The sequence below is a fragment of the Alligator sinensis genome, unplaced genomic scaffold (assembly GCF_000455745.1).
Source record: "Alligator sinensis unplaced genomic scaffold, ASM45574v1 scaffold60_1, whole genome shotgun sequence".
In the NCBI taxonomy this organism is placed as follows: Eukaryota; Metazoa; Chordata; order Crocodylia; family Alligatoridae; genus Alligator; species Alligator sinensis.
Genome location: NW_005841858.1, coordinates 2,930,277 through 2,945,232, shown reverse-complemented (window position 1 = coordinate 2,945,232; position 14,956 = coordinate 2,930,277). Strand labels below are relative to the sequence as shown.

The following is a 14,956-nucleotide window of genomic DNA, read 5'->3' as shown; positions in this document are numbered from 1 at the left end:
GGCTGATCATCCTGGGCTTTGACTGCCATTGAACAGTATGAGGCTGAAGTTGATTCCTTATTCCCATGTCCTTTTTCAAAGCTAATTCTTACACAATTAAAGGATCATAATAATGAATTACACAAACTAAAGAGTGTTTCATCAAAGATGTGTATTTACTAATAAAAATGTAAGATAATCACATACATAGCCCTAAAAAAAAGACCTGGGATTAGGGGGCAAAGTCACTTTCAGGTCACCCTCAACACATCCATACACCACCGGGGGACACGTCTACACTTCTGAGTAACAGAGCAGGGTGCCGCCCAACCCCAAGCATGGCAAGTGCCAGTCTGCCCACTGATGGCCCCCAAGGCCTGTGCGCCATGCACGTCGCACTGAAGAATGAGCTGGGTTTGGATGCAATGGGCAAAAATCCTTTGTGGGTCACCCCAAAGCCCAAAAGGACTCCCCCCAAGAAGGCTGGGCAGAATCCAAGGCTTCGTTTCTGCATGCCGTGCTCCCAACTTGGAAGCCCCCAGGCCTGAATAAAAAGCTAGGTTTGGGCTGGGATTGTGGGTGGAAATCCTTTGCACCTCTGAACATTCAATCCTCCCCGCCCCGCCCCACCCCACCCCGGCGAAGCCGGCTCAGAGCCCGCAGCTGCGGCCGCGCAGCCAGCCCGACCCAGCAGCGCAGCGAGCACAAGCACCAGCGTCAGCACAGAGGGAGGGGCTGTGCGCGCCGCCCGCGTCACCCGGGTGGGGCCACATGCGCATGCGCAGAGCCAGGCCGCGAGGCCAGAAGGGCAGGGGGAGGGGGACTCTTTTTTCCCAGCGCGCCCCGCGCGGAGGCGCCGCGGAGTGCTGCGTCACGGGCCCTGCCTGGCCGGGTCATGTTGACCTCAGCATAGTTTTTGCCCTTTTTTTTTCCAGAGCTCACTGTGGGCAATCATAATGTGTGGCACAGCTTTGGGTTTGTCTCCCAGGTCCTCCTGTTTCCTCCTCGTGAGGCCCATAGTTTCCAGTGTCTGCAGTAGATTCAGGTCTTCCTTTCAGAGAGGCAAAAGCTGATCTGGAGATCCTGTCCAGACCTGTGGGAAAGTGCAGCAAAGCAATAGCTATTAATACTGTTCCTTTCCCACTCACTTTGAAAGGAACTCCCAACAGGAAGATTTCAGCAGTCTGCAGAACTTAACTGCTTGGCTTTAACTCTTTGGCTCCTACACTATGAAGTTGCTTCAACAAAGTCTTCACCCGGGGCTTGTGTTGGCAGGTGGCGATGGCGACGGGGCAGGTGCTGTTCCACCGCTTCTTCTACTCCAAGTCATTTGTCAAGCATAGCTTTGAGGTAAGCAGCTGGGTGGTTGGGCCGGGCCTGGGGGCGGCTGCGGGGCAGGGGGCGGGGGCTCTGCCCATGGCCCCGCGCCTCTTACGGAAACGGGCTTCTTTGCAGATTGTAGCCATGGCCTGCATCAACCTGGCCTCCAAGATCGAGGAGGCGCCACGCCGCATCCGTGATGTGATCAACGTCTTCCACTACCTGCGCCAGCTCAGAGCCAAGAGGTAAGGTCCGCTCTGTCTCCTGTGCGCCCCCCTCCCCCGCAGCCTCAGAGGTTTTCAAGCCTGCCAGGCGAGGCGCAGAAGCGGAGAAGGGAGTGACCGTAGGCAGTGACGTTCCCAAAGCTGGCTTCCATTTGTGCCATTGCAGGGATCGGCCAGGAGCAGCCTAGGCAAACCTTGTAGCTACATGCTGGATACTTGCAGGAGGAGCCCTGAGTGTTGGGTGTAGCGTAAGAGTCTGTCTGTGGCTAATTGAGGGTCTGTAAGTCTTAAAAGAAATCCTGGATGTGAGTAGTGGTTACCCGGCTGGGTTGTATGTTCTCTTCTTGCCTGCCGAATCCTTCATGCAGGTCTGGTGTCACTCTCCTTTGAATTAGGGTCTTGTTAAAACACTTAATCCCCATGTGGCTGCAGTAGACCGTATATCAGGTCTTAAAAGACTGAAGCCTGATAAACTACAAGCCCATCAAAAAAATATCATAGTGTGTAACTGTAGGTGGTGTAATTTGGCCTGTAGCACACGCAGCTTGAAAATTATATCTTCGCTGTCAAGTATCTAATTGGCTGGAGGCTGAGTGTACCTTTAATTACTGGAAGGGAGACTGGTATTTTTATGGTGTAGTGCCATTACGTAAGTTAGGGAAGTTGGAATGTAGTCACGTGATGATGTTTGCGTTCTGGGTGATGCTGCTTGTTTTAGGTTTAAGTCTGTTTTTAGCTGAGTGCTTATTTTTTTTGGCTTTTCTTGTAAAGCCATGTGTGTTCCTGTGTATAAGACCAGTTAACATGATATTAAAAGAGCAAGGAATGTGTTTTGGAAGAGAAGATATTCTTTTAATAAACTGATTAAGGCAACACTTTTTCTTAAAATTTGGCTTTTAAGCCATGTTGCAAACTTTCTTGCAGTGCTGGTTTTGAATAGTTTAATTAAACATCAGAATTTTTGTCTGAGAAATTCTGTCTAGCTGTAAAAGAGAATTTTTCTTTGTCTTGTCTTACAAGGTGAAGGGGGAATTCAAAGAGCGAGAGAGATTCCAAAACTTACCTTTTTGAAATAATTGAGGGAAAGTAGTTACATTTATTGGTGCACTTATTTAAGTACTTTAATCTGGCTACAGTTGTGCCTTGAATTTTAAACTTTTCTCTTTGCCACATGCTTACCTCTTCAAGTCAGTTTTACTAAAAGGAAAATTGACTACTGTTCTTTTTTCTTATTTGAATGGAACCTAGCTTTCAGAACAATAAGTTCTTGTACTGGGAGGATTCTGCAAAGTTTATTGAGCTAGTATGTTGTTATATGATGGTATATTCTTACCATAATTACCATAGAAGATTCTACTTGACTGCTAAAACTAATTTTAGTTCTCCTTAATATCTCAGGCTTAACAATGAAAGTTAATTGATCATATAATAATGTCTTTATGGTGAGAATGCAAATTAGTTGCTTCTGTAAGCTGCTAAAGGATCAAAGAAATGGAAACTTAGGTTTCAATGTGACACTTGGAAGATAGATTGTTCCAGATGAGAATGTCACTGCATGCCACATGGTGTCAAGCGCGCATCATGTCTAAAGAGGATCTTGTTCTCTTATTGACCCATTTGTTATCCCACTTCTGGAGAAATGGGTATCGTCTTTTAGATTCTGAGAAGTGAATCTACACAAAACTATTCTTTAAAAACCTTAAGTCTAAAATTCAGACTTTCTTTTTTTTTTTTTTTTAACCCAAGCAGGATAAACATTTTTCTGTACTTTTTACAAGCTTATTACATAAGCTGTACATGTTATTAACTTCAACTCTTTTTTCCCTTGCAACCGACTATACAGCGACCAGCTACATTTACCAAACCCTGGGTGATGTGGAGTGGTACATAGAGATGAAGCTGTCGTCATGGCAACAGTGAGTGAAGTATCGAAAATCCCCAAGGAGAAGCCAGTGCTCTGAGAATAGGTCACTGGAATCGGGGGACTAACAGGTTGGCCGCTGGTGAACCATTTGGAAGAACTCCTGTATCTTGTTCTAAGCCTTTTTCTTTGCTGTCCAGGTTTTTAGAACATTTGACACTAACATTTAGGTTGTAGTTGTAGTCTTTTTTTACACAGACACAGGATTTATTAAAACAGTTGCACTTAATTCTCACATTGCCTTTAGTGTCATATTTTTTGCAAGTCATAACATCTAGGTCAAGAGTGAGATGAAACAACAGGATTGCTTTTTTTTGTCTCTATTTCGACATTTTTGGTTCCTAGTTCCAACTCCTGCCTCTTAATTGAAGCTTCCCCAAGAGAGCCTGTTCAAGGATAGAAAGTCCTGACACTGTAAACCTGCTTTTGTGCCTAGGTTACATCACTTGTACACAAGTGCTAGTATGATTGGGGCTCAATTTAGAATTCCAGAGTTGCTTTCTAGATAATGGATGCAGGTGTGTGAGGTAACATTTCCCCAAGACCATGTAGAATAGAACATTACACAAAAAATCTTTCATAAATGAACCATCATGTTCACAGTATTGCTTTTTAAGAATACTGGTATGTTGAACAAGGTTGGGGGTAAATGAGTATTTGAAAATATGCTTGCATTATTTAGCATGTGGGACATAAGTTAAAAGTAGGTAGGAATTGTATCCTTTGGATCTCTTATTTTGGTTGTTTTATATCCTTAAGTGTACTGTGTGCTGACAGTCCCTACTGAACATCAGCCAAATATGACTTCTCTTAAAAGCAACATGTGCTTCATAAACCAGAGCAATGTTTTTAATAAACTTACTGTAGTTTGACTATATCAATGAAGTAATGTCACAAAATTGTCACGAGTCAGACTTTACTTTAAAGTAACCTGTATTGAAATAACTTTGACATTCATAAAAAACACTCTTGAAGTTTGTTTTAATCATTTAGACTATTAGGCAGAACTCTTCCTTACATTGCACTGAGTAGGGTGACATAATTCAGGCACTTGTAGTTTTAGCAAGATGCAGGCGTTAGGCAATGTCTGTAGTCTGAAATATTTTCGTACAATGTAAAATAAGTATAGATTTGTTTTCTTTTTCCTCTTCTATACACTTCATCATCATTTTTAGTGGAAACAAAAGATGTTCTAATGTGTTGTGTTCCAGAGAAGTGAGGGTTCCACTTAGGAGTACATAGCTTTTCATTATTCCTTTCAGTTTATTAAATGCATTTGCCAAAAATATCTTCCACGTCTTAATGATCTATTGAGTGTTACTGGCTACATCAAATGTTAGCTTGACCTGATAATGCCACGAGGCTTATACTTTTTAATTTTTTTAGTGAAACTTAACCTACACCATTGATACAGTTAAACTGTTACACGTGAAGAACAGTATTCAAGAAGAAAATGTGAAAGCTCGTTTGGCTGCATTGGGTTGGAGGTCTGTATGGTTAGAATAGATGTTTCTAATTCTGGCATCACTAATTTCTTTTCTCCCGTTTGAAACCCACAAAAAAAAGTGGTGGCCCCATGTGGTAAGCAATCTGAAAGCCTTTAGGACATCACATTTTGGGTATGGGGGAGAGCTGAAAACAATAGCAAGCTGTTTCTCTTTCCATTGGCTACCAAACTAAGGAGTGTATAGCCCTCTATAGCATTTTTAACCCCTAAACTTAAAATCTACCATTTTGATTGTCATGGTATAAGCTTCTAAAGGTCCTTTCCATTAGTTTTAATACTTTGAAATTTGCATTTCTACAAGCCACATGTAATGATGGCCCCATTATACAGAAGCAGTTTTACTGCCTTGTAGATAAAATATTCCACATTGCAGCCCATAAGTTTTTTGTGGGTTTTTTTTATATCTATTTATAGCTACAAGGGAAAAGTTCTTTCTGTAGTGGCACTATAAAATAGGTGTCTCAGATGAGCATAATTTCTCATCTCGGCAATTGAGTAAAACAAACATTCTCTGTTGTTCTGATCTTCCCTCCCCTATCACTTTGGTGCTGATCGTGTACCTCTGGAGTAAGATCTAGGAGCGCATAATGCCTAGATATCAAAGCAGTATTTAAAGATACGGAAGTAACCACAAACTTCTAATCTTATGCTACTGTCTGAAAATATAATAGAAGGTTTCTGTAATGTTGGTTTTATGTATAACAAACAGATAAGAAAGGTAGGCTTCCTTTGCGTAGGTGGATGTAAAAAATACAATCGGGGGACGTCAGTAATAAACCTTTAGAGCAGGCCTAACTTCTAGTCCACGTGTACTTCTGGGAGAAGTCCCAACTTATGTGGACTAAACTGCTTTTAGGGAGATTATTTTTTCCTCTTCTCACAACATGGCATAGTAACAAGATAATGAGAAGCTGACCCTACACCAAAATTATTTTTGCTTTGGAAATGTACTGGCTTTAATGTTCTTATTCCATTAGATCTGTACAAATTCTAAAATAGGATTTGTAACTTGAATATTAACTTAACATTCTCTGAATAGATTTCAGTGCAAATCAAACTTCAGCACTCTTAACTGTAGACTGACCAAGTGGCAGTGACCCCAAGCCATTATGTTTAAATTTCCATTCCATGTTGAATATCTGCTTAATCAAAGGGCTTTTAGTTATTTTTGTTGTTCTTTTAAGAAGAAAGGTTCATTCTTTTGCAGACTCCAAAACGTGAAGGAATACACTTCAACAGGATCGTAACATTTGTAACATTTAGAATAAGTTGTATAGTTTCTAAAACATGACAGAAAAGCATTATTTGCATAGTTAATAACTGCATAGCTTCTGGTTCTGTGGGTGAGGAGCAGAAAAGCTAATGAGCATGTAACCATGCTACCCTTTTGTCTTAAAGTTTTTTATGAGTCAATTTCTAGACACCTTGGAGTTTGTTATATTTATATTGCATACATATAAATACATGTGTATTTTAAACATCATTGTATGGACTGATGTATCCAGTTCAGCTTTAGTTTTTTTTTTTTTTTTTTAAATAATTAGTGGGTTTTTTCTCTCTCCCCCCTGGCCTAACAGTCTGTAAACTCAGACTTAGTTATGGGTGGCCAGATACAATCTAATATGTTGAGACAGCTTTTCAGATTTCAAAAGATACAAGCATTTGTAAATAATGATAAAAATCACAAGTAAGAGTTTCCCTTAATGATGACTTTTGAACTGTAATGGTATTTGTAATTCAGAGCTTCTAAATACTAAGTTGGCCTCGTAGTTTGTTTGGTCACTCCACCCAGGGGAGGAAACTGGACTGTGAACAGCTTCGCGTTATTTGAGTACCTAAAAGAGAAAGGTAGTCGGCTCCTAACTTCAGAACTTCCACAATTTCCTAAGAGTTTAATAAGGAACTGCGCTGTGTTTGTTTTACTGTAGCGTTGGAACTGAAACTCTTCTGTGTTGCCCATTTCTAGTCAAACTAGTGATGTAGAAAACAGGTTTTGTTGTGACTAGTGCGGGTATGTTATTCTATTACTTGGGTAGATGAACAGTTTGCATTTTAATTAATTACTAAGTTATCAAATTTTCATATATATATAGAGCTCCAAAAGGTGGTTGACGTTCAGTAGATATGGAGAAAGTCCCTGCCCTTACAAGTTTGTAAAACGAATGACTATATTTACAGCCATATGAGTAACCAAGCAAAAACACAGGCAAGAGGAGGGTGTTGTTAGTACATTGGTTTTATTGAAGGATTTTAAAAAATGGAATTAAGGATATATGAAATTTGGGAAAGGATTGGGAATCTGACAATTGTGGGTTTTAATATCTCTGTATTAGAAGTGATATAAATAGATATAGATATATGTTCTTAATTTGCAAGTGTCTTAATGGAAAAACAAGCACCTGAAGTTCATAACTTAATACTTCAGGATTCAGAATGTGTTGTATTTTTCTTTATAATACTTTTGCACATGGGTGCATTAGTATTTTTAAGGCAGACAAGGTTCCTTGGGTGAATCTGATATCTTTTATTAGACCAATTAGTATTTTTTATTATTATTATGAAAAGAAATCCTTCTTGCTCTATATAGGTCTCTTTTAAAGTACAAGACATTTTTGTCTCTTTTAATAAGTTTTTGTGAGCCTTGTTTTCTTTTGACAGGCAAGGTTCTTTGGGTAAATCTGGTATCTTTTATGAGATCAACTAAAATAGTTGGAAAAATTCTTCTTTGCAAGCTTTCAGGTGCAAACACCTTTTGTCAAATTTCTTTTGATGCACTCTTCATTTTCCTCCCATTCAGTGGGAAATTTAGTAAAATAAAACATGAACTTTCTGCATAAATTAAACTTAGAAGTGAGTGCTGTCAAGTGCTTAAAGTATGGTTTGAGCTAATGGATATGCAGTCAGATTTTAGTCACTTGGCATTTGAAAATATTAGTACCTGATCCTAGAGAGGCAGTTTGCACACAGAAGCAAAGGATTATTGTTCAGCTGTAGGTCTTTAATCACAGCTAAGTCACAGGAATTTCAGGCAGAAACGAAACTAGCTCATCTAAACATGGACAGCACAAGATTAATGCTTAAACTTGCTTGCAGGAGTTTAAAACCGGTTTCTGTTGCCATTAGTTGGTTGGAAGGGAAAACAGAGAAGCCACTATTTTGGATATGCAAAACAGTTTTGATTTTATTTCTTACAAACTATAGGACTCCAAGCCCCCTGATACTTGATCAGAACTACATAAACACCAAAAATCAAGTAATCAAAGCAGAAAGAAGGGTACTGAAGGAATTGGGATTTTGTGTTCATGTCAAGCATCCACATAAGGTGAGTTGTCAAAGATTATTCTACTTGTAAATATTGTGCTGCTGTCATGGCATCATTGTGAGCTGTGGTACGAGAAACACAGGTTTGGAAGTGGCCTCGGGTTTTTCTGCTACATCCTTTTGAAGTTTGCTGGAGTTGATAATGTCCAAGCTACCAAAATGTTTGGGTGACTGGCAGATCAACTTTAATAAGCCACTTCCTTGTGAAATGACAGAAGTGACTTTGAAAAATCAAGTGTGGAAGTAGTGGAATAGATTTGTTTTGTCCAGACATCTCTGATTCAAATAATTATGTATGGGCATACAGCCTATACTCTGGTGGGGTGGGAATAGAATACAAATACACTCTAAAGCATACAAAATTTTCTTGCATTAGAAATCATTTATCTGTCACTTGTCTTGCGTATTAAAGTTGGGTTTCTTTTCTCTTCTTCTTTAGATCATTGTTATGTATTTACAAGTCTTAGAATGTGAACGTAATCAAACCCTCGTTCAGACTGCCTGGTAAGTTATTCTTTTCCATTTTATCCTAACCAGGAAAATAGTAGCAGAAATGAGCTTGATGTCCTATATGCAAAGCAATGAGCTGTAAGTTGTTTTTTAGATCAGATATACATTATACAACATGTTGCAGTGCTTGTTTCTGCCTACTATTTTCATGGTTTGATTAACTTATTTTAATGGAGAACTCAATTTAACTTTGTTCTTTTTTCTACTCTTTAATTAAAGGGTAGTCCATGATGGTAAGTCATAGAACTCTGCCCTCTGAACCACAGCTCATGACCTGGGGATGGCCTGATAGGCTGCCCTTCTCTCCAGCCAATCCAGTGCAAGCTCTCATCCGAGATTCACTGAAGTGGTCCATATCCATCTGGCAGCATCTTCTAGTTCTGTCCGGGTGTCAAAAGGATTTGTATATTTACTTTTAGAAGTAACCATTCAACATGTTTCTAATGTGTATTTATTGCATACCTACTGTATACTATAGTGTATTTAAAGGACACATGGACACATTTTGGGTATACTGCTTCCTGCCAACGTGAATCCCATCAACTTTTATTTTTGACTGAATTTGGGTTACAAAATTAAAGTGCATGCAGCATGCTCACTTACTGATGCTAGTGTTTTGGATCTATTTATTGGGCACCATTTTATTTGTAGCAAGTACTCACCTAGTGATTATTGGTTATGCTGTTAACTTCTGTAGTACTTCAGGTGTTAAATACTTAGAGTTGTATCTGCAGTTCAAAAGTAGTTATTAACATGTACGGCTTGGCAATAGTAGCTTTTCTAGAAGGAAAACTGCTTTTAAATTTGGTGCTTGAGAAATTGATTGTGAACTTCTTAGCTTTTCCCTCTTCAGCACAAAAGGTTACGTGATAGTTGGGTTACTTCTTGCTGGATAAAAATAAACGTTGCTGAAATATAAAGCATATCTAGTGTATTAACACTTGAACATTTGCTCAATCTTAGCCATAATGTCCTTAGCTACCTGAAAATGCTGGCCGCAAGTGTATTGGAGTTTCTAATAGATGGAAAACACTCTTGAATGAAGGGGTTTTGGTGCTTAAAAGAGAACAAACACTTGACTGACATAGCTGGACAGAAACTTTTTGTTGTTCTTTGCCTAGATTCTCCCTGCCACCCTGCCCACCCCCTGTATTTTAAGCTTCGATTGGACTCTTCATTGCACAGCTGAACATATTTAATTAATTAATCAGAACTCGTGCTTGCAAAAATTCCTCACATTTTGAAAGAAGTTTCAGAAAGAGTTCTAAAGTGAAAGGTAGCTCTTGCATTGACATGTCAGAGCAAAGACAGCAGGCCATATTTTGACATTATACAAGTAAAGTAACAATTTTAATTCTTAAAAATGACAACTGTAGAATTACTGCAGTCTGGAACAACAAAGTATTGGATATATTTTACTTAAAGAAAAAATAATAAAGTAGATTGAGTCTCCAATTTTGTGCCTTATTTTAAAGTGCTATGTAAATGTGAGACCCAGCTTATAACTGTAATTTTTTTTTCCCCCTCCCAGGAATTACATGAATGACAGCCTTAGAACCAATGTCTTTGTTCGCTTTCAACCTGAGACAATAGCATGTGCTTGTATTTATCTTGCTGCGCGAGCTCTGCAGGTAAAGGTTATTTTTTTGTTAATACTTTAGCATGGCATTAATTAACAAATGACTAATTGTTACACGATGAGATCGATGAAGATATTAAATGTCAGAATATATTTCTAACTGGTATGCATTAAGACTTGGTTTCATTTTTTAGATTCCACTACCTACCCGTCCTCACTGGTTTCTGCTCTTTGGTACCACGGAAGAGGAGATTCAGGAGATATGTCTAACAACTCTTAAGCTGTACACTAGGAAAAAGGTAACCAATATTATAGAACTAAGTAAATGGTGAGAGAGACATCTTCACTAAAGCAGCTTTATATACAGTGCATTGTGATGACCTGTGTAACTCAACCAAAACAAAATGATGGTGTGTAAAGTCACTTTGGGTTGAGGACCAAAGAGGAAAAAGCAGTCATTTTAGTGGAATTGCTTCATTGGTAGTTGGCATTTTGGTGCTGTTATGGTGATTGTGGTATAAGAACTAAGGCAGAATAGAAATAATCTTGGTCCAAATTCCTGACTGGCTGTTTTGTTTTCATTTGTTTGTTTTACAGCCAAATTATGAATTGTTGGATAAAGAAGTAGAAAAGAGGAAAATGGCACTACAGGAAGCTAAATTAAAAGCAAAGGGGTTAAATCCTGATGGGACTCCAGCACTTTCAACTTTGGGTGGCTTTTCTCCTGCTTCCAAACCATGTAAGTTGTTGTCAGTCATGTGCCAAGCCTACAAGGTGGTCATCTCTTCTGTACTGCTATACAAATGTCTTGATTTTAGACTTCAATGCAGTTGGATAGATTAAGAGAGAAAATAGAGCAATAAGATATATTTATAACTTAAGATTTCAATAGTCGAATACTATACATTTATTACTTCTGTTATTGGATTTTTATGGAAACTAATTATTGACAGCCTTACTGTAGAGCAGTATTGAAGGAAAACTCCAGTCTGTACTCAGTGTACCATTTTGGGATATGTTTTTCGTTATTGCCATTAATAGAAGTACATCAATGATATTCATCATTCAGTAATGTGTTTTGACTATAGAAGTATGTGGGAAATGTAAAGTTTTTGTTTTGTTTTTTTAATGATGAGTTCAAATAATTGGCAAGAGCTTAAAATAAGCTGTATTTTCATATGGCAGTCTTCCCACAAGACTGTGTGGTACAGTATTATTATTTTTTTTTTTGTCAGATCAGCGCTCATGAGGAGCCATTGGTCCCCCAGGCGGTGTGGGTGGGTGGACATTCCCTCCCCCTAGCACATGTGGGCACCTTGCCTTCAAATTCCCTTTGAGCTCCCTTGTGGTGTCACACTGCATGAGTGTCCTCAGCTCAGTGTCTAGGCAGTGGGGGCTGCATTGCATTGTGCTACAGTACCCCATTCCCTGGGGCAGGGATATGCAGCAGAAGCTGGGAGAGGGAGGGGAGCCCTGAGAGCTCAGCTGCTATCATAGCTGGGTTAATAGGGGCTGCAGCAGCTTCATGTGTAACCCCTTACGGACCACATGCAGCCTACAGGCCACCAGTTAGACAACTCTATTTTAAGTGACATGTCTTACTCAAGTCCATTTAAACTGGGGGTGGGGGGGAAGAAATCAAGTAATTTACCTACCTGTTATGCCTTGCTAAACAGCTGTTCCTAAAATCTCACTCCATAATAGTTTTAAAACTTTGTTTCAGTGCATTTATGTAGCACTCCTGTGAGTGTGAACAGCCAGCAAATGCAGAAATCTGTTTAGGCTTTGTGCATTAATGTTCTGTTGTGCAATATGGCTATGTTTAAACATAAGTCAGTAACTAACTCGTTCCTTGCAGCATGGATAATTTTGAAGCAACAGCGTTGGCAAAATAGCCTGATTGCCCATGTTATTACAAAGAATGTTGAAAATCCAAAGGTCTGAATCTTAAAAAACAAAAGCAAGCTATAGAATCTTTTGGCCTTCAGAATAAGTCAATGGCAATTCTACCCCATTTGGTAAGATGGAAGGTGTTAGCTTGTTAACTATGTTATATGGTCGTCTGGAGCCCTCTTGACTCTTTTAAAAAAGAAAGAAAATGTAGATCAGGGAAACTGTAAGCAGCATTTCTTCTCATCTTAAACACCAGTCTTCCAGGTCAGCTAGGCTAATATGAACCAACTCTCATATGGAATTCCCTTTGCTGAGAGGAAAAAATCTGCTTTGTAACTACACCAATCCTTTTTCTCATGCTTGGATGCTTGGGTGTCTTGGACTGATTGTAGGTGGAGCATTTCACAGAGTTCAGCTGTAGGTTAGTTTGGATTTTGAATTATGTTCAGCACTATCTGTTCAGCACATGGGGCCAGACTGAACAAAGGCTTGCTTCAGTTTTCACCCAGTCTTTCGTCATGGCTCAGTTCTTATCTTTGGCATGAGCTACAAAGCCTACCTTTTCCCATGATTTTAAAGAAACGAAGTGGGGTTAGGAAGGCTCCAAAGCTTGTAGGTAGGTTTGACCGAGGTAGTATTTCTGATGTGAAGAGTGCTTAGGCTTTGCCTTATTTCATGAGATGTTTTATATATGCTTGAGCCAAAGGAATACAGTTCTTTGTTTTTGTTTAGGAAATTTTTAGAAAATGTCACATGTTTCAAGGACTTTGCTTGCATCTCTTAAATGTAGCTGTTTGCAGACTGTTGAAAAAAATCTTTTGTAACTATACATTCTACATAAACTTTATTTTTAGGAAAAGTTTAAAAATAGGAAGGAATGAAGCAGTAGTCGGTTTCTAAGTACCTTATCCAGTGAGCATTCATATAAAAGGGTTAGGGCTTGCATAAAATATATTAAGGAAAATTACTTCTTGATAGCCAGTTCCTACCACTAGACTACATATTAACCTTGAATCTCTGTTAGGTTCCCCAAGAGAGATGAAAACAGAAGAGAAGACTCCAGTATCTCTGAATGCCAAAGCTGTCAAAAAAGAGCCAGAAGAAAGGCAACTAGCTTCAAAGAGCCCTTACAACGGGTAGGTAAAAATCCAAGCAAAAGCAACACTTTACTTTTTAAGTGAATTGAATAACACCAAACTGCTTTCAAGTTAGTCTTTTCATTTAATTTCATGAAAATAGTGCAGACCTTTCAAGGTTTTCCTTAACTTTTTTTTAATTTTTATTCTAAGCATGAGGAAAGAAAGCAAGCGAAGCAGAAGCAGTAGAAGTGCTAGTAGATCAAGGTCAAGAACAAAGTCCCGATCTCGATCACATACTCCTAGGAGACAGTAAGTATAAAACTCTTGAATGCCTTGTTTTCTTCTAGAGGATTATTCAAAATGCAGTTTCTTCTAGTGGATGATCTTGCAGTAGTTTGAGGTATGTTTTGACACACGAACTTTGTTGTTCAACAAATATACTGCTATTAATGCAGTTTGGTGGCTTAAGAAATTCTTATTGTAAGTGGAATAAATTGTTTTATGCTAAGATTTTAACTGGTAGAATAACTTGGTCTTATGATTTTCAAACAAGCCAGTGCTTACATAAAATGTCATGGTTCAAGATCTGTAAGAATTTTCTTAGCATTTCATTTAAAACCATAATAATGGTTCACGAAAGCTTGTGCTCACAATACATCTTGGTCTATAAAGGTATATATTTATCTTCCCCTCTGACTAAAAAACCATTAAACGGTTAAGAAATTGAAATGTCTTGCATAGCAGCAGACTTCTGGCATTTGAAATGCCTGCTGCAACTTGCTCCCCAACTTGTGGTGTGAAGCCATACAACAACAGTAGTAGCAGTATTAATAAAAGCACTCATGTGCTATTGGAAATCCAAATCCTGACTTCATTTGCACCATTTAGGAGTTGAGGCATGTTCTAGCTGTTGTGATTACAGAGGAAACATTTATCTGTATCTGATCAATGCAGTCGTTCCTGCTTATCTTAAAAACAAATACTAAAAAAAGGGCTCTAAAATGTTGATGAGAACTGCCCTGCAAGTTGAGTCTAATCCCTGTGATAATGGCTGAAATGCGAACATGAGCATTGTTTGTAAAATGTGAAAAGCAGTAGCTGCTTAAGTTCTGCATTTCGGTGTGGAGGCTTATGGTGAGGTTGAGAGGGAGAGGATTCCTAAAGAGCAGCTCTGTTTAGAAAAACTTGGGGGAACATTATTGAAGTACTCATTTGATAGGGGGAGCCTCTTGCCTTGGGCTCAGTGGACATTTGTTTTCTTTTCTGGAGTTTCTTCCTAAATTCTTTAGTTGTAACAACTGACTTGAAATTTCATATTTTATTTGCACAACATATTGAAAGTTAGGATGTTTACCTTTTTACTTTTTCTCTAAGTTACAACAATAGGAGGAGTCTCTCCGGAACATACAGTTCAAGGTCAAGAAGTAGATCCCGCAGTCACAGTGGCAGTCCTCGCAGACATCATAATCATGCTTCTCCACACCTAAAAGCCAAGCACAGCAGGGATGAGTTGAAAAGTGCAAATAGACATGGTCACAAACGGAAAAAGTCTCGCTCACGTTCTCAGAGCAAATCCAGGGATCATTCTGATGCTGCTAAGAAGCATAGACATGAACGTGGACA

General features: G+C 39.0%; 1 protein-coding gene across 1 annotated transcript in view; it reads left to right on the top strand.

The window, feature by feature from the left end:
* The first annotated feature begins 365 nt into the window (after positions 1-365).
* Positions 366-14,956, top strand: part of CCNL1 (cyclin L1) — a 15,175-nt gene continuing 584 nt past the window's right edge. The window contains exons 1-11 of the mRNA XM_025215236.1: positions 366-421; positions 1,215-1,329; positions 1,435-1,544; positions 8,153-8,273; positions 8,712-8,776; positions 10,314-10,413; positions 10,556-10,660; positions 10,959-11,100; positions 13,279-13,390; positions 13,544-13,642; positions 14,708-14,956. The exon at positions 14,708-14,956 is cut by the window's right edge and continues 584 nt beyond it. Coding sequence (XP_025071021.1) covers positions 366-421; positions 1,215-1,329; positions 1,435-1,544; positions 8,153-8,273; positions 8,712-8,776; positions 10,314-10,413; positions 10,556-10,660; positions 10,959-11,100; positions 13,279-13,390; positions 13,544-13,642; positions 14,708-14,956 — 1,274 coding nt within the window. The remainder of the gene's footprint in view (positions 422-1,214; positions 1,330-1,434; positions 1,545-8,152; positions 8,274-8,711; positions 8,777-10,313; positions 10,414-10,555; positions 10,661-10,958; positions 11,101-13,278; positions 13,391-13,543; positions 13,643-14,707) is intronic.